General features: G+C 46.7%; 1 protein-coding gene across 1 annotated transcript; it reads right to left on the bottom strand.

The window, feature by feature from the left end:
- Positions 1-206: 206 nt before the first annotated feature.
- On the bottom strand, positions 207-26,418 carry LOC147237019 (uncharacterized). Its single transcript, XM_086164539.1, has 29 exons — positions 26,365-26,418; positions 26,259-26,277; positions 25,866-26,126; positions 25,514-25,774; positions 24,177-24,446; positions 23,268-23,531; positions 20,415-20,533; positions 20,193-20,334; positions 17,840-18,103; positions 16,298-16,558; positions 15,943-16,203; positions 13,148-13,408; positions 12,802-13,065; positions 12,363-12,623; positions 12,026-12,286; positions 11,053-11,310; positions 9,252-9,518; positions 7,705-7,962; positions 7,304-7,564; positions 6,960-7,226; positions 5,596-5,856; positions 4,280-4,537; positions 3,931-4,194; positions 3,598-3,858; positions 2,866-3,126; positions 2,504-2,767; positions 2,167-2,366; positions 1,638-1,827; positions 207-481 (listed from the first exon to the last, which is right to left on the bottom strand). Exons 1-29 carry the CDS (start codon positions 26,416-26,418, stop codon positions 207-209), a joined length of 6,768 nt encoding a protein of 2,255 aa, XP_086020665.1.
- Between the last annotated feature and the right edge of the window lie 1,478 nt (positions 26,419-27,896).

The following is a 27,896-nucleotide window of genomic DNA, read 5'->3' as shown; positions in this document are numbered from 1 at the left end:
GCCACATACAAAGACATACAACTACTCATTCCCCCAAAATTTATGTCTGGCCAATTTAGGGTCTCCCCAAAAAAAGGGTCATGTAGAGCTTAATTCAATGGAGTTAATCGTACAATAGTTTCCTTTCCAATGTGGGAATGGAAGTATGAAGCAGTTGGAAAGTAGTGATTGTTTATCGCTGCTGTACACTAACAGTATGGTCGATATTATTGATCCTTGCCTGTCGTGATCATTTCAGCTTGGCTGTCTCTGCCTATACATCCGCCCCTGGATGGTGTGATGGTAACATTGTAGTCCGTCCCGCACTCCAGAGAGCTCAGATAGCAGCTGCCGTCGGCGCCGCTGCAATTGTGTCGGCGACCCGCGGCGTCGACAGCCCACGGCGTGTACAAAACCCCGGCGACACTGTCGTTCCATTTCACATGTGCGACGCCGCTGTCGCAGTCCACCGTGTGGAGGAAGGATGCGAGCGGACAAGGGGCTGACAGGGAAGCAAAATCAGAGCTTACATTTGTGGCAAAATAATATCAAAAAATGCTTTTGAAATACAGTTTGTTTGTTTGTTTAGAAGTTTATTAGGACAGTGTACAAATACATTAAGCACAGAGGCAGAGATGTTTGTACCAGATTGTAGCTAATAGCTAGTTTCCATCTGTAGTCCTGGACAATACAAATATAAAACTGTATAAAATAGACAATATATATAAAATATACAGATAGGCAATAAAATATGTATTTTGCAAGTTGAAAGTGCTATTGTTGTGACATTGTTGTGATATTTTTACTTTGGTCATCTGGGGGCCATCAGATGTTACCCGATGGCAAAATACCCGTCTGGCATTGTTAGCGTTAGCATGTTTGGAGCTCCAGAATCCAATTTTTAACGTCCCGTGTAAAGGTGTGAAAATCAGTCATGTTCTTAAGATTGTCTGGAAGCCCATTCCATTCTTTTATGGCTTCACAGGAAAAGGCAGATTTAGAAAAGGCAGACTTTCCTTTAGGAACATTTCAGTCTCCTCTAGACACCGACCTCAGCACTGGACTTGTGAGTTGGTGCGAGGCTTGATGAAGGTCTTAAGAGGAGGCGTTATGGAAGATTTTGGATATCAGAGTACCTGATCAAGTTGTCAAAGCTTAATAATTTATGTTTTCCCAAGATATGGCGATGATGATAGTGCCTTGGTTTTTTATCAAGAATTTTTAGGGCTTGATTATGTAAAGATCTCAGAGATTTTAGGGTTGTTAGGTTACCCTGAGACCAGGATGATATGCAATATAAAATGTGGGACATGATCCTGGCATCAAGGTAGGACTTTGCAGCTTCTAGTGATAGCGCGTTCCTGATATGTCGAAAGTTCGAAATGTTAAACTTCAAGGCATTACAGGTCTTTTTAGTATTATTTTTAAAACTAAGTGAAGGGTCCAATATGACACCTAGATATTTGACCTCTTCAGCGTTTTTGATCATATGGTTATTCACTTGATATATTTAGGAGGACATTCTGAGGTTTTTTTTTTGTTTGAGAAATACATTGTGAGTGTTTTCTCAGTGTTCAATGCAAGGCAGGAGTTGTTGAGCCACTCTAGTGCATTTGCCATTTTGATGGGTAGTTAGTGATAGTGATACGACGGCTTACCTGTTGTGACCTGAGTTACAGGGCTGTGGGAGCTGTTACAGGTTTCATCCCGGGCCGTAACGGTGACGTTATAAGTCAGGCCGCACTGCATGTCGTACACCGTGCAGTACCTCTTGTCCGTATTGCACTCCCTGATGTGAGCTTCGCCGCTCATCACTGAAGCGTAGAAGTAGGGGGCGTAACCCGTCGACTGCCAGGTAATGTTGAGGACACCGGACAGACAGTCGAGGTTATTTTGGATATTCTGTGGCTCGCACGGAGCTGGGGAGTTGAAGAAATAAAGTGGTTACCCAGAGGTAGGAAAGTCTGTATGCATCGGTCATTTCAGTTTGAACATTGGTTTAAGGCATCTCGGGAATTGCGTCCAAAGAAAAGTCACTTCTAAACCATCAAGTGCAACGTGCATTGCAAATGTAGATACGATTCCGTCGGTTGAATCGGAAGTCGCGCAGTGCTTTAAATGCCCACCTGTCTGAATCTCTTCAATATTACTTTTCGCTCCAACACAAGTTCCATCGACCCCGGCGACATAGACCCGGTACCGCCGTCCACAGAGCAGTCCGGATATCTGGCAGGTGGTGCTGTTAGTGTCGCAGGACCATCGGCCTCCATTGAAGTCCTCCGCTACGGCGGTGTACGTCAATGAGCCCTGTGACGGCAGCCACCACACCGAGATGTTGTTTGATTCGCAGGACGAATAGACCTGTAGATTGGTCGGCGGGCAGGGAGCTGCAGAAGAACATCCGTCGGTCAGATTCCCAGGCGTCATCGCGTTTTAGTAAGAAATTGCGTCGAACACTCTGAAATCCGGGTTCGAGCTCATCGAACGATTCTGCCACCGCGCAAACGTTGGACTTCGGTCATACCTGTGTTGACTCTGTGCCAGTCTTGGGCGCCGCTTGGGCAGTTCAGTCCTCGTCCACTGACGCTCACTTTGTAGGACTCCCCACAGTGCAGGGAGCTGATGTTGCAGGAGGAGCCGTCGGTGAGGCAGGTCTCCTGGTGGTCAACGTTGAAGGCATCAGCCGTGGCGTTGTAGTAGCGGATGCCGTTGCCGGGTGTCCAGGACATCAGAACTGTATTGGTGTCGCACTCCATTGTTGCCTGCAGACCGCCGTGCGGACAAGGCACTGCAAAGAGAAGGCAGAATAAGAAAGTAATTGAAAGTCTCTCATCCAACAAGTAGATGCCTTCACATAGACTTTTTTTGAGTTTGTTGAAGTCATACCTGTGGTGGCAGAGATGGGGGCGCTGAGTAAACTGGTGCAGGTGTCATGGCGAGCCACCACCGTGATGTTGTAGTCCTGACCGCACGCCAGGTAAGGGAAGTCGCAGTTGGTGTCGTTGGTGTTGCATTCGGCGTAGTGTCCGAGGTTCCCCTGAGCGTGGACGCTGTAGGACGCGGCCCCCCAGGATGCATCCCATGTAACCACGGTGATGCCGGTTTTGCAGTCCACTTGCGCCGTCACGTGGACCGGAACGCAAGGAGCTGGCAAGGGAAAAGGACGGGACGTTGGAGTCTAATTCATCTCATTCAAAATACTGCATATTTTACAAAAATGACCTGATTAGCTAATTGATTTTTATATCTATCAAAGAATAGGTTGCTCCGTTTGCTCAAAATTACATGAAGTTAGTTGAACCTTGAAGTCAAACACAACATAAGTAAGACTATTTTTGTTTTTGTGATGTATTTATTTACAACCTCTAATGATTGCTTGAATGATGACAGTGTTTTAGTAGCCGGAATAAGCATTCTTTATTCATTTTGAAATATTTGGATGATAAAACAGTGGGAGTAAAGGGTTAATATTAACTTCATCAGTGAACGTTACTGTACGGTGTCGTATGCTTTCTTTAGATTAGTTATAGTTGTAAGACTAGTGAGAGTCGCAGATTCTGAAAACCAATTTTACCCTTAAAGGTAAAAGAAAAGTACCGCGATAAATCCCTTTCCTACCTGCGTTGATCCTCTGGGTGACAGCAGGCTCGCTGCTGCACGAGTTGGTGTGGCCGACCACGCCGAAGACGTAGCTTTCCCCGCAAGCGAGCTGTTCGAAAGTGCAGTTGGAGCCGGCGGAGCTGCAGTTGGATGTCGCTCCCCTGCTGTCCGCCGCCGTCACCACCTGGTACTGATCCGGGCCCGAGTTTTCCCAAGTAACCAGCGCCATGTTGGTGCTGCACTGCAGGTCCACAAGTACATTGTCCGGTGTGCAGGGAGCTGAAAGGTAAAGGGTTAGAGTTACAGCATCCGAAGCCGTAAAGACGTCATCCCGTCCCGAATCGTTGGTACCTGACTGCATGACGTAGTCGGAACCCTTGATGGTGTCACAGTTCACCGAGGGCGTGGTGACCACGATGCTGTAGGTGAGGCCGCATTTCAGGTTCCGGATCACGCAGTCCGTGCTCGTGCTGTCGCAGGTAGCCCGGCTTTCGTCGCTACCGATAGCGATGGCGGTGTACGAGCCGTCCTCTCCGGCGCCCCTGCCCCACCGCACCGCCAAAGAGTTGTCCTGGCAGTGGAGCTCTGCTGTCACGTTGTCGGGCAGGCAGGGCGCTACGGCACATCGTACGCCGATAAGTCACGACCAACCCGGAGGCTGGAATTCTTTGCTTTCAAAACAAAACGCTTCGAGCCGAACCTGAGTCGAACGTCACGGTCGCTCCCGCGCTGCTGTCGCACGTGGCGGCGGAGGCCACGACCACCGCCGTGTAACGGTGACCGCAGTCCAGTTTCACCGAGCAGGCGGTGGAGTTGGACGTGCAGGAAACCTCCGGACCGTGGCTACCCGTCACCGTCGCCGTGTAGGAGGTAGCTCCGGCGCTCGCCGCCCAGTTCAGGACCCCCAAGTTGGTGCCGCACTCGGCGCTGACGGTAAGATTGGTCGGAGGACATGGAGCTGACGGGGAAGAGGTGCAGAAAGAGCTTGTTCCGTGCTTCATCTGGATGTAGAACTTAAGGTACCTCCTTATTGGACCGATTGAAATCCATGAAACGACAGACTAAAGTAGATTAATCGGTCGGAATCGCTTTTTGGCGTCATATGAGGAGGTAACAAGAAAATAAACAAATCTGCTGTTCGACTATAAGACACCAACACCGTGGAAAACTTGTAAACTAACAATATCTGATGATGATACAGAGTTCTATATTTGTATTTCAGTAACCAAAACAATAAGTTATTGTATAAATCCTATAATCAATAAATATGCAAACAGTCCAGAAACTAGTCATATTACTGAGGTATTGACATTTTTTGGCCTTGAATATATATAATACAAATTTTACCGTTATACAATTTATATAATTAAACAAATTGAATAGAAGTGGGTATTATATATATATATATAACAAATCTGCTGTTTGGCTATAAGACACCAACTCAGTGGAAAACTTGTTAACCTACAATATCTGATGATGATACCGAGTTCCAGAGTATTTCAGTAACCACAACAATAAGTTATTGTATAAATGCTATAATCGATAAATATGCAATCAGTCCTGAAACTAGTCATATCACTAGTCATACTAGGTATTGACAAATTTTAGCCTTGAATATATATAATTCAAAATTTTCAGTTATACAATTTATATAATTAAACAAATTGTATAGAAGTAAGTATTTTATATATATTTGTATATACATATATATTTATATATATCTTTATATATATATATACATATATATACATGTATCTACATGTATGTATATATATATACACACACACACACATACATATATATATATACAAAACCCTATATATATATATGTATATATATAAATTGTGTGTCTATAAGATTATATGACGCAACGCAATTATTTACACACGTTAAGAGAACATGTGTCATTTGTGTCGGTGTTGTCATGTTGTAGAAATCTCCGCCTGTCGCCTGTCAATCATCTAGTACAGTTCCTCTTTGCTGTAAATGTGCTTCTGGTTGTTTCCGCATGCTAACCTGTCTCCTTCGCTAGGACTTCGCTGGGTTCGCTGGTGCACGCGGCGTCCTTGACGGCCACCGTGAGCCGCTGCAGCCGGCCGCAGCCGAGGCCGCCGATCACGTAGGACGTTTCGTTGGTCCAGTACGTGGCGTCATCGCCGTCCTCCCGGGCGCGAACGGCGTAGGCGACCCCGCTCTCCGGACTCGGCTCCCAGCTGATCGTGATGTCGTTGCTGCTGCACGATGTCACCGCGGACACGTTGGCCGGCGGGCAGATGACTGAGGCGCGACAAGATATTTTAGAGTGAGCTCGAAAAGATTTACCGATTTAAACCGAGAGGTTTATTTTGGTTACACTTTCTGCTAAATGATGGAGAAGCTTATAAGTTCAGAATTAATTTACTATTATTTCTAGCATACTAGTCACAGGATGACTGTAAAATGTGTGCACAATAATCAAAAATCTATATTATTTATTATTTTAAGCTGCTGCATGTTTTTTTGAACCTGGAGAACCAGGAGGAAACCAACACAAGCATGGGGAGAAACATGGACGCCCAAAAAGCTAAGATTCCCCGTTTCTAGCACACCCTGCGATTAGACCTTCCTGGGTAAAATAACAAAACCGACTCCTCTATTGCAGTGGTTCTTAACCTTGTCGGAGGTACTGAACCCCACCTGTTTTACATGCGCATTCACCGAACCCTTCTTTATTGGATGGAGGATCGTTTCGTCGATGGGTACAAAGAACAGGCGGAGTAGCCTTTTCATGGAATCTGGCTCCCTTCACCTTGAATTCAGCAAGCGCTATGTTCTTGTAGCTCCCATCTCCACGCAGCTGAAGGAAGCCTTCCCTTAGTTTGGCCGGTGCCGGACTAGAATTGCTCATCTTGTCTTTGCAAAGCATGCGGTTAGAACATCGATTCCAATCGCGTTCCGTCATACGTGTGAATCCGTATTGTACGTGTTCTTCCGACCGCTTTCTTTTTTTGCCCGACATAATTAGTATGAAAGGATTGAAATATTAAGAAAGAAATCACATGACGTACCATCACGACAGTCACAAGTTACTACAACTGAGCGCGCCAAAATCCCTGCAGCACGGATAGGCCGAGCTATGTAGCAGCCAGTGATGTCATCACCAATGTGTGTCTTGACCTCCGCCGAACCCCTGGGGTTCGATCGAACCCAGGTTAAGAACCACTGACCTATTGTTATGTAATATTAAAGATATCCCCTCCGGTCGCCATGGTGAATCACAGTAGTCTTAAACCTCACGCGGCTTACCCTTAAGCTAACACTACTTGGTTGGTTCCTTTTAAAACTCTTAAAATTGTTTGTTAATTGTAGTATTTTTCTGAACCTCTCCTCCACGGCCTCACCCGATCTGAAGCCGAAAGGCAGGCTGGCCTCGCTGCGGCAGCCTCTCTCCACGGCGACCACCCAAACCACGGCCGACCGGCCGCAGTGAAGATCCTCCAGGGTGCAGCTCGTCCCGTTTGAGGAGCACTCGTGTCGGCGATCGTCCGGGCCGGAGGCGACCGCCGTGGCCTCGTAGTGATCCGCCCGCGGCGCGGCGGTCCAAGTCACCCGGCCCACGTTTCCCGCGCACTGCATGGACACGTGGACGTCGGCGGGGGGACACGGACCTGCCGAGACGGCGCATCGGTATTCATAACATTTCATAACATCATCCCCGTCAAACGGCGTCGCCGTCGGACATCACCTGCTATGTACGCGTACGGCGCGCTCTGAAAGCCCACGCAGTCGTCGTAGAAAGGCGTGACCGTGATGGCGTACGTCTGGGCGCAGCGCATGTCGGCCAGGCGGCACCCGGTGTCGTTGGTGACGCAGTTCTTGACGTCGCCGTCTTCGCCCGACGCCGTCACGTTGTACCACGCGGCGCCGAGGCCGCGCTCCCAGCGCACCGCCGCCGTGTTGTTGTCGCAAACCAGGGCGGCGCTGACATTCACCGGAGCACAAGGGGCTGGCGGGGGGTAAAAGCGCGAATCTCACAAATATGTATTTTCATCCGAATTCTCTGATAGGTTCAGAAAAGTACATATGCTAACGCTAACAGCCTGCAAACGCTAAAAACATCCTCTTATTGTCTTCCCCCCGTCTCACCGGTGGTGAACCGCGTCACGTCGGCCGAGCTGCCGTTGCAGCGTTCGGAAACGGCCGTCACCGTGGCGTCGTACGTTCTGCCGCACAGCAGCGACGGGAGGGAGCAGCCGGTGTGGTTGGTGCTGCAGGAGGCGGCGTGATCCCCGGAAACCACGCGAGCGTAGAACGTCCCCCCTCCCGGGATCCCGTCCCAGCTCAGGTGGGTGACGGCCGTCCGGCAGGAGTGTCGGTGCCGCAGGTTGGCCGGCGTGCACGGCGCTGCGGGGCGGAGGAGCCACATCTCAATGCTGCAGATCACGATCTCGACGCCCTGCCTCGAAATTAATAGCGTACGCAAATAAAATCTGACCGACAGTTTGTCGGCAATGATGATAAGGATTGTTTTTTCCGTTCCGATGGAGTGTGTTTTACCCCTGTAGAGATGATTGATGTTTAAGTAGGTATTTTACAGCTGGACTCGGGACGGACTGGTTTTATTTTAAGCACTTTAATTTTACTTATCGCTCACTATGCTCTCAATTCTCATTTTAGATAGTTGATAAAAAGGGTCTTTGTAATGTTAATAACAATAACAATAATAATTATCATCCTTCTTGGATTGACTCACGGTCATGGTCACTCATAATTAATATACAATATTGTAAATATAAATAATATATGAATGAAATACAATTTTAAAAATAGATGATTAACAAAACTAACCACACTAACCTCATATTAATGGTTTATACACTGATAAAGCTTATAAAACTGATAAATAAATGGGTTATGATGATAATAATAATAATAACAATAATAATAATAACAATAATGATAATAATAATAATGATAATCCTTCCTGGATTTATTTTCCATATTCTTTATCCTGCACTCACGGTCATGGGCACTCATAATTAATATATACATTTTAAAAATATAAATAATATATTTGTAAAATACAATTTTAAAAATAGATGATTAACAAAACTAACCAAACTAACCTCATATTAATGGTTTATACACTGATAAAGCTTATAAAACTAAAAAAAAATAAATGGGTTCTGATAATAATGATAATAACAATAATAATAATAATAATAATGATCATCCTTCCTGGATTTATTTTCCATATACTTTATCCTGCACTCACGGTCATGGTCACTCATAATTGATATATGTTATATTATAAATATAAATAATGTATTTATAAAATACAATTTTTGACAAAAGTTTTAACAAAAGTAACCCAATGATTTAAAGAAATCTCATATTAACGGTTCATGCACTGATAAAGCTAATAAATGGGTTATGATGAAATATTATACACATGACACACACAAAAATCATTATATGATTTCATATACATCTATATATTTATGATTTTATATTCATATGTATATTATATGCAAGAGAGGTTTGAATATTCTAGATCGCTGTCTTTCCAGTGATGTTTAATTGATTTCCTCCGTCCGCAGAACTGCATGAACGATAATGACGCCGCATTTATCCGACGCGCACAAATATCAAATAACCCGATGCATGTGGCGGCGACAAAAGAGCGTGCATGCCTGTCTGCAGGTGGAGAGGAGAGCTGGCTTCACTTCCGCACTGAGCTCCGGACGCAACGGCGCGGATGCTGTAGGCGCTTCCGCACATCAGGCCGCTCAGGACGCAGCTGCTGTCGGCCGTCGAGCCGCAGGATACGGAGCGTCCCGAGCCGGAGGCGGCGTCCACCTTCACCCCGCCCGTGGCGTCCTCGTCCTCCAGCCAGGAGACGACGGCGTGGTCGGAAACGCAGTCCGGCGAGTGGATTCGAAGCACCGGAGGGCAGGGAGCTGGACCGGAGACGCACAGATAGCACGGATTGAGCTTTTCCCCATAAACACCGAGCAGAACCGTCTCATTTAATTCGACATTATTCTCACTTTCAGCCCCAGATTGACGCTTTTTGAGATATTTAGAGATAAATATCTCTAATACAAACCTACTAGCACAGGGGTGGGCAAACTTTTTGGCTCAGGGGCCGCAGTGACTTTTAAAATTTGACAGACGGGCCAGGTCAGCACAATACAAGATATGATACATATAAAAAAAAAACATTTGTTAGCAAGACATATCAAACTCCCCTGACATTTGTTTTGAAAATGGAACCAGCTTGGTTTTGAGGGCGCTGACATCTGCTTGCATTTCATGAACAAACTGGTTTTTCCCTTGTCGCTTCACGTGCAGCTCATACATTTGTGTCGGTGTGTCCGCGGTAAAAGCTAAATCACAGAGTCAATCGGTGTCGTTCAGCTCAGGAAAATTCTCAAGTGATCTCAAGTAGCTCCAAAAATGTAATAATCCCCTGTTTAAGCTCCTGCATTCTTTGATCCGGTCATTCGATGGATCTAATCTTTGGCGGGCCGGATTAAGAAGACCGACGGGCCGGATGTGGCCCGCGGGCCGTAGTTTGCCCACCCCTGTACTAGCAGTACCTTCTGCTCGCTGGAAGCGATCTCAGGCCAAACTCAGTGGTGGAACAAACTTCCGGAAGCAACAAGACTAGCATCATCTCTCTCAACCTTCAAGAAACAGGTAAAAACTTTTCTCTTTCAGGACTTTTTACTGCGCTGATGCCCCAGATCAGGTTAGGCAGCAAGTTAGGCTATGCAGTGTGTGTGTGTGTGTGTACGTTTGTGTATGTCTTTGTCAAAAAAAAAAAAACTCACTAACCCAAGCTTACTGTTCTGTATATTTCCTGTGCATCTTGTATTTGCAAGTGTTATTTGCAGTCCTTATGTCCTCTATTGTAAGTCGCTTTGGATAAAAGCGTCTGCCAAATGTAATGTAATGGAATATTTAATTTAATTACACACAGCGGTAATTTGCTTTCTTCAGATCTGCAGGATCAGTGGTTATTTTAACCGTTAGTGAACCCTGGATTTATTTCCATCCCTGTTGTTGTCATTCTGTTATCTATTCTTATCCTTGTTGTTTTTATTATTCTGTTATCTATTTTTTTCACCCCTGTTCTTGTCATTCCAATCTCATCCTGTTTATTTTTATCCTCCCTTTCATTCTGCTACCTGTTCCTATTCTTCCTCCTTATTCGTATTCATATTTATTTATAGTGTTATTCTTGTGACAAGGGGGATCCATGAAGTATTATCTTACTTTATATTACCTATTTTAACAACAACTGTTATTAAGTGCGAAGTAGCTGACTCTTATTTTCGGCCTTAACCTAAACATAATATGAGGGTTGAATGGAAAATTTCAGTCGTCTTTATCTGAATATTTACATACGTGACATTTTCCTTCAACCTCCAGTTTATCCCCACGTGTGCAATGATGACTAGCTGCTCCAGTCTTGGTACTGATGTTTACCGGTGGTTATGTTGGTCGTGGCTCGGACGCTGGTGTTGCAGGTCCCGTCTCCCGCCAGCAGGGTCACGGAGTAGGTTTCCCCGCACTGCAGCCGAGCCAGAACGCAGGAAGTCCCGGCGCTACCGCACGAGTCGGCGTGTCCGCCGGCCTCCGCCAGGACGGTGTGGTGCTCCGCTCCGGCGCCGCTCCACCAAGTCACCGTCGCTTCGCCGGAAACACAGTCCAAGGCGGCGGTCACGTTTGTAGGTTCACAAGGAGCTGGCGGAGAGCAGGGGCGAGGTAACCGTTAGCATCTTTAAACGTCCGTGCCTCCTGCAACCTCCCTGATTATTTGTGTCAAACTCATTATAAATGAGTTTGACACCCCTGCTCGAGATGATACTTGTTTATGGTCTCCTCTACTGTTTCTTTAGTTTATTGCAACTGTTTTGTCCCTGCATGTCCATGAGAGTAGCCCAAAAATGGTCCCCACTCAGAAGGCACGAAGCATACCGTAGGGAGCAACTTGGGGGTCAGTGCCTACATGTGATATGTCTATGAGAAAGTGAATGGTCGGATGTCTGTATATGTTGTCTTGCGCAAGGGCACTTCTACATGCAAACAGAAGGAGCCTGCGATTGAACCCCCGACCTTCTGATCCAACAAACCGCTCCACTGACTGAGCTAAAGCCTCCCAGGAATCTCAAACACAACTCACATCATGTCGTACCTTTCCCCGTATGTGACCCCCGGACCAAAATGAGTTAGACACCCCTGCTCGAGATGTTACTTGTTTATGGTCTCCTCTACTGTTTCTTTAGCTTATTGCATCTGTTTTGTCCCTGCATGTCCATAAGAGTAACCGAAAATGGTCCCTACTCAGAAGGCACGAAGCATACCGTAGGGAGCAACTCGGGAGTCAGTGCCTGTTTTGTCCCTGCATGTCCATGAGAGTAACCGAAAACATTATCATGTAATCAAAATCCGTATTTACCAGATGTCACCGAGACCTCCTCACTCTCTGAGCTGTTGCACCCGTCGTTCAGGGCCGCCACGCTCAGCATGTAGGCGGCGGCACACTCCAGGCCGGGGAAGACGCAGCTTCGGTTCAGAGCCGGGCAGGAGGCCGAAAAACCTCCCGCTCCACGTAGGGTGGATACATAGGACGACGCACCCGCCACAGCGTCCCAGGATGCCCACAAGGTGTTGGAGGAACAGTCAACCGAGGCTTGGACATTAGCGGGAACACAAGGAACTACAGCAGAAAGATGAGAAGATGGTGATGATGATGGTGGTGGTGAAGTAGAACGCCTAGCTACAACGAAACCCACCAGCATAGACCATCTCCGGGACACTGCTGGGCCCCTCGCAGGTGCTGGTGACGGCCAAGACCGACACGCTGTACCGCTCGCCGCACCGCAGATCCGTTAGCGTGCAGCCGGAGCCCTCGGAGGTGCAGCCCAGCATCGCGCCGTCTCCGGACACGGCGGCGACGCTGTAGTTAGCAGGCGCGGAGCCGGGTGTCCAGTTGACGGTCAGCGCGTTACGGGCACAGCTCAAGGTGTGGGTGAGGTTCTGGACGACACACGGGGCTGGACACGAAAGAATTGTTTTCCACAAGATATAAATATGTGATAACCTGTGATATTATAGTGACCTTAAGGACCGTTTGGATGGTTTTAGGATCAGAAGCTCAAGAAAAAACAATTCCAAACTTGAGTTCAGCTTTGTGATGGATGGCGAAGGCGACTGCGGTGACGGGTAGCTCACCGGTGGCTCGGACGACGGGCGCGCTGTCAGCACTGAGGCAGTCGCCGTCCGAGGCGGCCACGGTGAAGGTGTACTCCGTGCCGCAGTGCAGCCCCTCGAAATGGCAACCCAGGTCGATCCCCGCGTCGCAGGTTACGGTGTGGTGATCGGCGCTCACGGCCTTGCCGGTGTAGAATGCTGCGTTGGGACTGCTGTTCCAGGTCATCATTGCGGAGTTATTGGCACAGTTCACTGAGACGCTCGGCCGGGCCGGAGGGCAGGGCGCTGCGGGCGGAGGTCACGGCACGGTTGGGTAGCGGTTCGGAGAGAAATTTAAGAAAAAGATCAGGCCGGCTCGTCCCCGTACCTGTCTGCACCGTGACAGCGGAGCTCTCGTTGCTGGTGCAGCCGTCGTACCCGGCGGCCACCGCCACGTCATAAACCTGGCTGCACATCAAGCCCTCCAGCCTGCAGGACGTCCCGTTGGAGACGCATGACCAACGGTGGCCGTCTGCGTGTACCGCAGTCGCTTCGTAGTACGAGGCGCCGAGGCTCGCTTGCCACGACACTTCCAGGAAGCTCTGGCCGCAGTTGGTCTCAGCCACCAGGTCGGTGGGGACGCAGGGCACTGGGGGGAGGGAAAAACCACCGACCGTTAATCTGTTAATCTTCAAAGTAGGAACAGGGAAGTACATGGTCCCCACTCAGAAGGCACAAAGCATACCGTGGGGAGCAACTTGAGGGTCAGTGCCTACATGTGATATGTCTATAAGAAAGTTAGTGGTCGGATGTCTGTATGCGTTGTCTTGCGCAAGGGCACTTCCACATGCAAACAGAAGGAGCCTGCGATTGAACCCCCGACCTTCTGATCCGACAAACCGCTCCACTGACTGAGCTAAAGCCTCCCAGGGATCTCAAACACAAGACTCACATCACGTCTTACCTTTCCCCGTCTGTGGCCCCCGGACCAAAATGAGTTTGACACCCCTGCTCGAGGTGATACTTGTTTATGGTCTCCTCTACTGTTTCTTTAGTTTATTGCATCTGTTTTGTCCCTGCATGTCCATAAGAGTAACCGAAAATGGTCCCTACTCAGAAGGCACGAAGCATACCGTAGGGAGAAACTTGGGGGTCAGTGCCTGTTTTGCCCCTGCATGTCCATAAGAGTAACCGAAAATGGTCCCGACTCAGAAAGCACGAAGCATACCGTAGGGCGCAACTTGGGGGTCAGTGCCTACATGTGATATGTCTATGAGAAAGTGAATGGTCGGATGTCTGTATGTGTTGTCTTGCGCAAGGGAACTTCAACATGCAAACAGAAGGAGCCTGCGATTGAACCCCCGACCTTCTGATCCGACGAACCGCTCCACCGACCGAGCTACAGCCTCCCAGGGATCTCAAACACAAGAATCATGTCTTACCTTTCCAGCCAGGAAACACTGAGGGATGACTGACACAGCTGTTGCTGACGGACATCACCGTCAGCGTGTACTCTCGTCCGCAGTCCGCTAGATCGAGTCTAAGCTCCGGCTCCGTGCCGTTGTAGGAAACGCTGGAGCCGCCGCTAGCCACCGTGGCCACGTAGCCATCTGCGCCGCTCGACTCGTTCCAGCTGACCGTCAGGATCCGAGAGCGACAGTCCAGCCGAGCGTCCACGTCGGGGCCGCAGGGGACTGGAAGAAGCAGAGCGAGGGGAAGGTGATGGTTGGGTAAGTTGTTATTATGGGATGTTCGCTAACGGCAGCTTTAAGATGCATATCAACGGGTGATGGGCTGAACTTGGGAAGAGGGTAACGCTATGTTTTCTTGTCGTGTCACATTACAATGCCTGCACCCGTAAAGATTTTTAGATTTATTCCAAGCACTTTTAGATAAATTCCAATCTTTTAAGTCATTTTTTTTTTTTAATTTCAGTTTATTTAATGACTTTTCTAAATGTCTTTTCAACTGCACACTCGATAAACGTAGGTTTAAGCTAATAGCGGAATGTTATGTCTCTTAATTCATGCATTCTTTCGCTCATTTATTATCTACACTACTTTTCCTCCAAGTCAGGGTCACCAGAAGGTCATTGTCAATGTCTCAGTGTGATTGGGCGAGAAGTGGGGTTCGACCTGAGTCCGTCACGGGGGCCAAAAAACAGTTTAGGACAACCATTCACCCTTTCATTCCTACGTCATACAAAGACATACAACTTCAAATTCACCCTCTCATTCAGAATCAGGATCAGGATTGGTTTATTTTCCAAGTCATTTTGCAACTACAAGGAATTTGCCTCGGTTGATGGTGCTAAACAGACCACATGGCATGGAGTGCGGGAAAAGTAAAAGTGACATGGTTGTGTAAAATGGCAAGTTGTGCAAAGCAGTGCACAGAGTGGGTCAGTGGGGGCGTTATTTATAAAGAAACTGTTTTTGTGGCGGGTAGTTTTGGTGTAAATACAGTAAACCCTTGTTTTTCACGGGGGTTACGTTCCAAAAAGAACCTGCGATTGGCAAAATCCGTGAAGTAGAAACCTTTATTATTTTTTACAATTATTATACAATTAAATACTCTATTGTTGCTGTTGTCGTTATGTTTTTTTTATTCCTTCTTTATGGAACGAACGGAAGATTCATTCCTTCCGTAATGCCGACCTACAGCCGCATAGCTTTTAGCTTCCCTTAGCATGTCCAGAAGTTTAACTTTATCTGCCATAGATAGCATCTTCCTTTTGTCGCTCCAGAGCGTTTTGTCAACATTATGGGTTTTAGAGAAATCGCAAGAGAATTTGCACGTATGTCATGTAAATTCGTCAAGCTGTTTTGCGTGTACATATTAAACTACAACGTTATTGACGCACAGGTAGAGAAGAAGCGGAGTGACTTTTTAGCCCATCAGAATGCAGAACACAATGCACGACGCAAATCCGCGAAGTAGCGAAACCATGAAAAGTAAACCGCGTCATAGCGAGGGATCACATATAGGGACAATTAGGGGTCTGGAAAGTTCAGGCTCTCCAGTGAACCTCCTGCATGTTTTTGGGGTCTCATAGGAACCCGAAGGAACCCTGCACAAGGAAAGGGGTGACCCTCTTGCTGTGAAGCCGAAGCGCTAACCGCTACGCCGCCCGTTCGTTTATTATTTCTTCTCAAAATCGTTCGGTGCAAGACGCGCTCTCACCAGATTCCATGTGGACGGGCAGCGACGGCATGCTGGGGCAGATGCCGTCGTGGTGGGAGACGGTGACGCTGTAGCGCCGGCCGCATTTCAAGTTGGGTATCTTGCAGCTGGTGGAAGCGGAGGCGCAGCTGAGGAGGCCGTCGTCTCGGTCCTGAACGGCGGCGGTGTAGGAGTTGATGTGCGTCTCGCCCCGCCACGAGATCAGGGCCTCGTTGGCCGCGCAGTCCAAGGACGCGGCGACGTGATCCGGAGGGCACGCCGCTGGAACCCAACGTAGGCGAGATGTTTAAAAAAAAACAAAAAAAAAAACAGGAGCGCCTCGCGTTATTCGAACGGCGGCCGCTCAAATGATCACCCGTCTCTATGACGACCGTCTCGCTCCGGGAGCTGTTGCACATCAAGTTGGAGCTGATCACGCGAGCGCTGTAGAGGGTGCTGCACTTCAAGCCGTCGATCTTGCAGGTCAGGTCCATGGTGTTGCAGCTGTGGACTGAACCCTGGCTGTCCGTCGCCATGGCGACGTAGAAAAGAGAACTGCCGGAGACCTTCCAGCTCATGGAGATGGAGTCGGCGCCGCATTCCTTGACGGCGGTTACGTTGTGAGGCGTGCACGGCACTGGGAGGGGAAGGTGAAGCAGAACATCCGGTCAACGGAAAAAAGCAAGAACGCTCAAGATGGCGTGGAATTTCTCACTCGACCCAAAAGGGCTCATGTTCCACCTCTGTTCGTCCAGTAGCTGCCAGGATCAAGCACAAGGTCCTGACCCTGGCCTTCAAAACCACCTCAGGAACAGGTCCAGCATGTCTGAACCAAATGATAAGACCTCATGTTCCCGGCAGAGAGCTGCGTTCCTCTGATACAAACCTGCTAGCAGCACCTTCTGCTCGCTGGAAGCGATCTCAGGCCAAACTGTTCTCAGTTCTACTACCTCAGTGGTGGAACAAACTTCCGGAAGCAACAAGACCAGCATCATCTCTCTCAACCTTCAAGAAACAGGTAAAAACTGTTCTCTTTCAGGACTTTTTACTGCGCTGATGCCCCAGATCAGGTTAGGCAGCAAGTTAGGCTATGCAGTGTGTGTGTGTGTTTGTGTTTGTGTATGTCTGTCAAAAAAAAAAAAAAAAAAAAACAAAACTCACTAACCCAAGCTGTGCAATATTTCATTTCATAACAGCTACACTACAATTTTTCCTTTTATCATACTATTGTGCACTCCTTACCTCACTTGTTACTAAGACACTTATAGTTTTATCACTTGTTTACTAAGACACTTTATAGTTTCACTGAGACACTTTATAGTTTATAGTTTATTTTTATTTCTAATTCTGCCTTTTTCTTTTTATTACTTATTACTGTTATATTTTCTGTAACTCTGGCACAACAATTTCCTTCGGGATTAATAAAGTTGTTCTTATCTTATCTTATCTTATCTTACTGTTGTGTATTTGCAGTCCTTATGTCCTCTATTGTAAGTCGCTCTGGATAAAAGCGTCTGCCAAATGTAATGTGTAAGAAAGATCTCAGCCGTCCAGGAAATCTTCTTGAAATCGCCGAGACAAGAAGATAAGATAAGATAAGAACAACTTTATTTATCCCGAAGGAAATTGTTGTGCCAGAGTTTCAAGCAAAAACATAATAGTAGGAAGGAGGGAGAATAAGAAACACAATAAAATATAAAGTGTCAAAGTTAAGGCTATCAAGTGTTTTAAGGTCTCAAGTACAAAGATTTGAAGATTCCCTTCAGCTGTAGGAAGAGGAATTAAAAAGTCTGATAGCCTCAGGTAGGAAAGACCTCCCCGGTGGTATCAAGAGCTCTGACGGGACCTCAGTGTGTCTTGCGGGAGGCGATGAACGTTGTCCAACGACGCTGAGGAGCAAATAAAAGCGGACCCTCACCCGTCTCGGCCACGGGCCCCAGCGTCCTCGGACTGGAACACTCGTCGTCGAAGGCGGTGATGTAGATGGTCAGGTACTCTCCGCAGAGGACGTCCTCCATGGCGCAGCTGTTGGCCAGCGTGCTGCAGTTGTAGCGGCTGTCGCCCTTGTTGCCGAAGGCCTCCACGGTGTAGCGGAGCGCCCCCTCGGCGTGGTCCCACTTGCTGACCAGGAGGTTGGAGTTGCAGTCGGCCGAGGTTTGCACGTTCTGGGGAATGCAGGGCGCTGGAGGCACGGGAACAGGTAAGAACGGCACGTTTTATTTTATTTCTTTTTTTTTTTTTACATTTATTAGAGTCATACACATTATACAATATTCTTTATAGGTCACTTATTTCCTCAATAGCAAGCGAAAAATGAAATAAACTAAAATTAAAAAAAAAACACAAAAAACTCAGTCAAATAGAGATAATATCTTCAACTCTCCAAATATTTGTTAATGGGTGCCCATTTGTCAAGATATTTGTCTGTCTGAAGCATCCTTAAGCCTCTGACGCCATTAATAGAAGAACTCTAAGCAAAAACACCTGTTTTTTCCTTAAATCGCTTGATGATTCCGAACCCATAATAAATTGCTGTGGATCAATTGGTCTGTTTAATTTTAAAATCTCACTTATTTGTTTTTTTTTTTTTTACCTCTTCCCAGAATGTCATCAGTTTAGGGCGGTCCCCAAAAAATGTGGGAAAAGTCCCCCGTTATGCCACAGCCCCTCCGACACAGGGGAGAACAGTTATTATCATAAGAAGCTATTATCAAGGGAGTTTTAAAATACCTTATTCTTAACTTCCGGCTGAACTCCCTCCATGTTGGGCTGCTTCAACATTGTTGCCAGGGCAACCAAGAACTCTCCCATTAGCTTTCACATCCAGTGTGTCCGCTAAAGTGTCCATACGTGTCCTGCCATATATATCTGATATTGTATTTTTAATGTTCATTTTGTTCTCAACTATCTCAATCCAATACTGTTCAAAATGAGTTGAAGCTTCTTTAATATCGTCCCGTTCTTTGTGTGTCATCAAATAATGTCGAATTTGAAAATATCGAATTTGAACGGCACGTTTTATGATGTCGCTGCGTGTACGAATGATTCGGGATGTGTTAGTGAACTAAATAAGTGAAGGGAGTTTAGAGGACCGGCCACCAGGTGGCGCTAGAATCCCAGAGCGCGATCCTCCCATGGCGACGATGAAAAACGATCTTTGAAATGAGGCTGATCGATCGTAGATGAGCAGTCGATAATAACCGTGATTAAACCTTCTGTTTTCTTGAAAGAACATTTCTAAACCTTCCTTCCACATATGAAAATGCTCCCAGGCTTCTTTTTGCCGACTCTTAGATTCATCCAATATCTCATATTTGGGCGATTTTTTTTTTAAGTTGTTGGGTTGGAAACATCATTTTACAGATCCCGCCATTTGAGACAATCATTTCAAATGACTCCATTACTCTGCACGAAACGTCCGTTCAGAAAACGGTATAAAGTTAGAGTTGCTTTCGCTAAAGACATTTGTGGATATTCAAGGACAAGATATTCCAATTTTTTTTAAATCTGTACGAAGCAAGTTTGATCAGCGTCAGCTTTATTGTCCGTTTCTCCACAAGTACTGGACTAAAGTGCACAATAAACAAACAAACGTTAAATTTTAGAGGATAACGTAGACGGGGCACTGAAGTGAAAGGATGATCACGATTTAACAGCATAAAAACCCAAAATGTAGAAATATATGTCATATTTAGCACAAAAAACAGCCATTAAGTAATATTGTAGAATTGCAGGTGAGTGTATTTAAAGGCATAAAAAAGTCAATGTATAGTATTAATTACAACCTGTGGTTTTTGAAAAATAACGAGTATTTCATTAAAATGTGTTTTATTTTAGTTTGTCGAAGACGATGGCGATTTTGTCGCATCTAAATATTTTTTTCCGCTCTTAACAAGCGACCGCACGCGGCAGTAAAAACATGAGGACGGCATTTTTGTTTCGATTCTGGTGGATAATTCAAAGTTTGGCTTTCCACGTCCAGGAAAGACTCAAATAGACATTGAATTTTCTGCTTAAAGGTAACCTTCGACCCAACGTCTTCAAAATATTTTGTTTCGTTTTCTCTGCAGTCGTTCATCGATTTAAAAAAAAAAAAAAAAATGCAGCGTATATTTTGTTTATACGCAACATAAAGGGTCGTATGGTTTTCTTTACTGTTGGGGAAACGGCTCCAAATGGCTCTTTGAGCGGTAAAGGTTGCCGAACCTTGATTTAACAGACCGTCGTGATGGATTTTACCGCAAAAACCCCGACAGCGGGCGTCCTCGTACCTGTGCGCGTGTCAACAGTGGCGCTAATCCTGCTCCTGCAGCTCCCGGAGATGGAGTAGACGGTGAAGAAGTACTGCCTCCCGCACACGGTGTGGGTGAAATAACAGGAGTTGTCCTCGGTCAAGCACTCCTGGACCACTCCCTGCCAGGAGACACCGGGCGGCGCATTCTGTATTCTGAACGTCCCAAGAAACCAAACGAGGCTTCGGCGCGGGTGTCAACCTGAGAGTCCACGGCTCGGGCCATGTAGTGGTCCGTGTTGTCGGTCCTCTCCCAGGAGAAGACGACCACCTCGCTGGAGCATTGGCGCAGAAGCTCCAGGTTCTCAGGTGGGCAGGGGGCTTCAAGAAGGGGGGGAAACGAACAACACGCCCAGATAATGAAGATTACGCTTGTTTGGCTGTATGAGGTTTCAGGCGCAAACACAATACGACACAAACAACCCGGCTCGACGGTTTCGGAAACGTTTACGTGGAAACTTAGAGAACAACAACAACAACAACAACAACTAGAGAAAAGACCGGTAAACTAGTATATCACACACTGTGATCCCAAGCCTTGAAATACGACGGGACGTGTATTTGCAAGACGATACACTTCATTTGAATCGGCGTCTTCGATTTTTGGAGGCTCGTTTCATTACCGAGTGTTGAGCCGCATTTTGTAATAAACGTCCAAAATGTATTTCATTTTGTAAAAAATTCTGCCGCGTTATTACATATTGAAAGATTATTACAAAATGCAACTTTTTTACTCTCTAGGAAATGTAATAACATGGTGCATTATGTAATAAATATCCAAAATGTAATAACTTTTTCATTTCATTTTGTAATAAACTGCCCCAACGCATTTTGTAACTTAATTCTGCCGCGTTATTACATATTGAAAGATTATTACAAAATGCACTTGCAACTTTTTTATTCTCTAGCAAATGTAATAACATGGTGCATTATGTAATAACAATTCTAAAGCATAGTTTATTTGTTTGTTAATTGTATTTTATTTTACTTTAAAGTATTTGTAAAAGCTAGTCCTAGTATTAGCATCACTGTATTAGCCTAGTAGCAGTACTTAGCAATTACTATCAGTACACTATTCAAAGGTTGCATTAACAGAGAATATTCTATAAATTCCATGTTATTACATTTCCTAGAGAATAAAAAAGTTGCATTTTGTAATAATCTTCTCAAAATGTAATAACTTATCACATAACACGGCAAAATTTATCACAAAATGCGTCGGTGCAGCTTATTACAAAATGCGGCTTTATCACAAAACGAAATGAAAAAGCGATTACATTTTGGACGTTTATTACAAAATGCGGCTCCGCAGGGAGTCCAATCTTTATCGTCGGTGACGTCGCGGCTAAAATGTGGATCAGTGTGCCACCGTGTGCAGTCAGTGGCGGCAAAAAGCGCTGGACAAAGTGACTCGTCTCAATGAAAACACTCTCAAAAGCATTTAAACATGACACTCTGCCCTTTGTTTCCTCCCCTGAGACTTGTTTTTTAATGTCATGGGTTCGGTTATTTGACCCCCGCCGATCCGCGGGATCCAGCCCCGCGGCGTGGAAAGACACGCATCCTTTCAAAAAAGAAAAAAAAAAAAAAAAGTAAAAAAATCACCAAAATTAAACCGTTTATCAGCAGAGATAAAAAGTATAAGGAGGCGCTTAACTCTCCTACGGTCCCTGAACGCATCGTGTGTAAACAACTTCATCAAAATCACTCATTTAGTTATATTTTATTATTATTGATTTATTTTTTTATCGCCTCTCTTTATTTTGAGATGCTTTTATTTCTATATAGTTTTAAAAAAAGTTATTGTGAACTGGTAATTTGGTAACTATCTTTTCTGCATTGACATCACTGTACGGTATCTTACATTCTATATCAGAAATCAACTTTATCCTTCTTGTTGTCGTTCTGTTTTTCTATTTCACTTGTTTCTTCTATTTATATGTCACTTTTTACATTTATATTCAAATTTAATGATATCGTTATTGTTGTGCTGCTGTGACAAACGAATTTCTGCTATGGGGGATCGATAAAGTACCAATCTTATCTTATAATACTCCTGTTTATGCAATATCCAGCTTAACTAGTGACCTATCTTATAATACTCCTGTTTATGCAATATCCAGCTTAACTAGTGACCTATCTTATAATACTCCTGTTTATGTAATATCCAGCTTAACTAGTGACCGACCACGAGGACGTACAGCGGGAACAAAGTGATTGAAAACAACCTGTTTGGGTTTGATTTGCAAATCGTTTCAGTCGTCGCTGAAAGCTAACATGCAGCTAATAATGGCGTCGAGGCAGGTTTGACCAACCGATACACGTAAACCTATCTTTAACCTAAAAAAAACAAAAACTGTGCAATATTTCATTTCATAACAGCTACACTACAATTTTTCCTTTTATCATACTATTGTGCACTCCTTACCTCACTTGTTTACTAAGACACTTTATAGTTTCACTGAGACACTTTATAGTTTATTTTTATTTCTAATTCTGCCTTTTTCTTTTTATTATTTATTACTGTTATATTTTCTGTAACTCTGGCACAACAATTTCCTTCGGGATTAATAAAGTTGCTCTTATCTTATCTTAAACAATTCCTCTGTTATTGTTTTTGTTCTTTAAAGCTGCAACCTAGCTAAGCTACATCAGCACCGCAGAAGAAAATGTGTACTTTCTGCTCGTGTCCATTGAACTTCCTGTTCTACATGCGTCAGATAGAATCCATTTCACAGTATTGCAATACTTGTTAGACATTTAACTGCGAAGTAGTGATAGCTTTTGTTTCTACATTTACATTTATGTTACCTCAGTCATGCTGGTTTATTCACTGCAATTTATCCGATGTGAAACTCTCAGCTACATGTATCTGTTAGCCTCATAGCTAAGATCACGCTCACAAATCAGTTCCAAAGTCTCCTGTGATAAATATCATGAAAATTGGACCGAGAGTTTTGCCGGATAAGATTGAAAAAATCAAGGTTCCGGGTAAAACCCTCGGTTTGTGAGAAGCTGTCCGGTGAGGATAGTGTTTACAAAGACGTGGTCTCACCAGTCTGAAAAGTGGCCCAGGTGGTGTTCACCATGCTCTTGCAGTTATCGGACATGGGCGTCACGTGCACCCTGAAGGTCTGGCCGCACCTCAGCCCGCTGATCCGGCAGCCGGTGTCCTGGCTGGTGCACGCCAGCTCGCTGCCGTTGTCGGCCGTGGCCGAGGCCCGGTAGAAGTCGGCGCCCAGCACCGCCGACCACTGCACGGTGACCGAGTCGGTGGTGCAGCTGTAGTCCACCGATACCGTGGAGACCGGAGTCAACTCTGCAAGGGACACATTCAGTTACAGAAAACAGAAGAAAAACGGCGTCATCTAGTTTATTTTCGTCTCATTAGAACTTCTCAGGTGTTTCCCACGGATCCTAAAACTACAGTGTCGTCGGCGTATCGATTTCGGGGTCTGGCGATCGGTGTTGGTGCCGTTGTGACCCCAGACCGATATCGATACCCAACCAATCACTCGCTCATTCACCCGACCGGGTCATTTAGGATCTCAGATGAACCTTCGGTATGATCTGGACCGTGGGAGGATGCAGACTTCCGCACCGAAAAGTCCCTCCTGTCGGATCCGAACCGGCGACCTTCTCGCTTTTCCTTCTATCCGCTGAATATACGGTGAAAGCGGTCTGATCGCCGCCGTTACATTCTTACCCAACGAAGGTTAAACCAACCAAAGCGGAACCATGAAATCCAGCTCGTTCCATATTGGAAACATCAAATCACCCTCGACTAAAGGCGTTTTTTTTTTTCTTCTCCCCCTCAGGTTTCCTTTCAACCAACAACCCACAACAACAAGTAGGTTGTCAGGATCATATTCAGCTACACCCGAAAAAGAATCCCCCGGTAAGAATAGCGGAGCCAGATTCTAATCGCGAAGTGATTCATATTCCTTTGGCACCGCCGACTCACTGTTGGTGGTGTACGTGTGGTTGGTCGGCTCGCTCGGCACCAGGAACCAGCTGAACGAGGACACCGACACCAGATAGGTGGAGCACGGGAGGATGCCGTGAAGGTCCAGTCGGGTTCCCGAGACGTTGTGGGCGGACGGTCGGGCGCCGGGGTCGTCGACGTCTTGGATCTTCACGTGGTAAACCAGGACGCCGTCCACCGGCTGCCAGGTCACCCTGGCCGTGTCCGGGCCCGTCTGCACCGCCGTGACATTCAGCGGAGGCTGCATCACTGCAACGGAGATGAACCCCAGATGGGTTTGGAGAACCAAATGATTCAACTGGTACGAATCACAAATGCACTGTTTGTTTTCTAATTCAGCCGTTGACTGTTATTCAACAAAGAGGAGCCACCTGTCAGAAGGTTGCCTGAAAAAGGGTAGTTTTTTGGATAGAGAGGATCAGGAATGAGTCTATCAGAGGAACAGCACATGTTAGATGTTTTGGAGAGAAGGTCAGAGACTGAGAGGGTTGGGTCATGGACAGAGGAGGGATAGAGAATATATTGGTAGACGGATGCTGGAATTGGAGCTGCCAGGCAAGAGGTCTGGAGAAGAACCAAAGAGAAGATTGATGGACGTCGTGAGAGAAGATATGAAGGTAGTTGGTGTGAGAGAGGAGGATCCAGAGAATAGGGTTAGATGGAGAAAGTTGACTCGCTGTGGGAAGGGAAAAGCCCAAAGGAGAAGAAGAATCTGTCACAGGGGTGCAGGACATGTATGACCGAGACAAGTGATGATTTTGACGTTTTGGACATGAACAAAGGAGTGTTCATGTCCAAACCAGGGTGAAGATCTGGGTAGAAGGTTGCTGAAGGTCAAGCTGCCAGGCAAGAGGTCTGGAGGAAGACCAAAGAGAAGATTTATGGACGTAGTGAGAGAAGATATGAAGGTAGTTGGTGTGAGTGAGGAGGATACAGGGAACAGGGTTAGATGGAGAAAGTTGACTCGCTGTGGCGACACCTGAAGGGAAAAGCCAAAAGAAGAAAAAGAAGAAGATACCAGTGGGGGGATGTTTGGTTTCTGTAGATTTTCCCAAAGTGTGTCCAGACCTGCTCCACTAGGAAAGTGCCAACAAACCACTCTGTCGTGATTTAGCGCCTTATAAATCAAATCTAACCAGGCTTGTATGTTGAGGTGGAAGCAAATACTTCTGGTCCCCTTGGTAGCCCTTTGGGCCGCAGTCTGAGGCAATGACGTTGGTTATTGCGTTGAATTGTGACAACGATATTTTTCCGGAAGAGTAAACACTCCTAAAAACCCCTCCGCTCGTCTTGGAAGTAAAAAAGCGTTGACTCACGAGTGGTGACGGTCCTCACTTTGCTCCTACTCCCCCTTCCGGCGCCGTTGATGGTGGAGATGTAGCAGTCGTAGTTGGTGAAGGGACTCAGATCCGTCACCACCGCGGAGGAACCGTTGACGGTCAGGTCGACGGCCTGGCTGCCGTCCTGGGAGCGCACCTCCAGGTGGTACCGCTCCGCCGAGGGAACCTCGGTCCACCTCAGCAGTATGGAAGTGCTGCTCAGAGCCCGACCTTCCGTTATCTGTGAAGAGTCCGGGACTGGAGAGGACGGGGCGGCGGCGTCAGAAGATGCTGCGCGGTCGCACTATTTTCGGGATCTACCTTATCTAGTTTGAGGATGTTCGGTTACCCGTGGATGCCTCGCTCCGGGCCACGCACACCACGAAGTAGAACTGGAAGGCTTTGAGCGTCACGCTGTACTCGGTCCCCGGTCGCAGTCCGTGGACGGTCTTCTCCGTCTGGGACGCCGGCAGGGTCACCACGACCGGCGCGATGCTGCTGTTGTTTTTCACCCGCAGGTCCAAAAAGTAATTGGTCGCCCCGGTGTATTTTTCCCAGGTCACCAGGATGGAGGAGGGACCGGCCGGCGACGCAGACAAGATCCGGCATCCTGAAATGAAAGGAGGTTGGATTGCAGCGAGGGATCTAAGATGTCAAACGCGACGGAGCCGTAAGCGTGAACATCAATCCTTTTTTGAAAGAACGTCCGGCTGGAATTTTCCGACATCCGCGTCCTACTCACCTTCTGCACCGACAGGTATCTGCAAAAAACAAGCACAGTCGAGTCAAAGGCATACCGTGGATAAACGGTACTCTTTATAGCTTCAGGCACGATGAAGTTCTTTTACCTGCGTTAGCGATACCAATGCTAAAGAAAACGTCAAGGCTCCCGACAATCCCATCTCTGACGCCAAGCGCGGGATTACGATTAGTTTCGTGTTCAGGGGAGTCAAACACAAAAAGGGGACGTGGATTCTTTTTGAGCCCAAGCCCACAGAGGATGGGAACCAATCAGACGTCCCCAAACGGGGACAGGCTGTCCCAGCGACGGCCTCGGGGCTGTCAGACCGGTCCGGGATCGCCGCAAGTGGGCGGGATAGAAAGATGGGCGAGTTGGGTTTATTCACCTCTGTTTCCAGGTGGTAACACCTTCTCTCTCTCTATCTTTTGCCTTCTTCATGATTCCTCACACATCTGCTTGTGTGACCTACGTTCCTTTTCTCGTCCATCGGTTTTTATGCGTCCGGTGGCAAATCACAACACTGGTTGACCCGTGACTTCCAAAGGTGGTCCACAGAAACCCAACGTTGCCCCTCAGGAGCAAACATTCGCTAATATTTACGGGTGCGAGAAACTCCGACGCATCCGAGCGGCCTTCAGCCTCGACCAGTCGGTGCTGGTCTTCACTCCGGAACATCTCTGATGACGCAAGGCATCACCTCTGTGATAAGATTGGGGAGCCTGGAGAGCTTTTCCTGTGGTTCCCTTGTTGTTTTCTTTGGGGAACCAAAATCAGGTCAAATGGTTCTCCAAGGTATGGAGCTCTAGTCTTCTCGAATCTGGAGAAAGTCGAGTCGCACATGCAGAAGCCTCGTGCCGTCGAATAGTATAATGTGAAAAATATATGTATTGTCTATATTTAAGGCCAATTCTTCTCCCTTGGGCTGCACCGTTTCGGGGTGGACCTTCTTCCTCCATCTAGACCTCCTACCCGACTGCTCCGACCTCAGCGTCCTTCTCCTCAAACCATCTCAAACCGGTGTTGTCCCGGTGATGGACTGCTCTCAACTCCTCTACACCTTTTTCTCCACTCGTTCCGACCTTCTCGTACATGTTCCTCCACCTCATCCCCGCTATTCTCCATTGCTCTGGACCGTTGACCCACATATGTAAAACGTAGAGCTTCTCCGTTTTTCATATTTATCGTTTCTCTTAAAGATCCAGAAGGTCAAGTCAGACTAAGTAAGCCTTTTCCTTCAAAACACGATCGGGACATGTACCACCTCCAGGTGAGATATTCAGATGTAGCCTCGGAAACAGGGACTCGAGTGACAAATCCGATGAGGCGATTCAGTTCGAGGTGGATCTTCTCACGGCCGTGTCGTAACTTTACGCCGAACCTCCCTGACCTACCGACCCGTACCCTCATCCACCGCTCGGACGTCGCCTTCACCTATCTTCTCCCCTCTGTACGCCGTTCACTTCCGCCGATTCATCTTCTCCAAATCTCAAGGCGACGCGAACGCACACACACACACACACATGTCAACGTCTGAGTTTTGTTTTTTGTTTTTTTTCGTTTTTCACGCGAGTAACAATATGGGAGAACATAGAGACTGACCTGAACTAAAGGCATAAAGGCTTGGGAGTGGCCGCCCTT

This window comes from Fistularia commersonii, chromosome 1 (assembly GCF_037954325.1).
Source record: "Fistularia commersonii isolate RoL2024-O1a breed Wild chromosome 1, RoL_Fcom_v1.0, whole genome shotgun sequence".
Taxonomy (NCBI): domain Eukaryota; kingdom Metazoa; phylum Chordata; class Actinopteri; order Syngnathiformes; family Fistulariidae; genus Fistularia; species Fistularia commersonii.
This window is presented reverse-complemented; position numbering and strand designations above follow the sequence as displayed.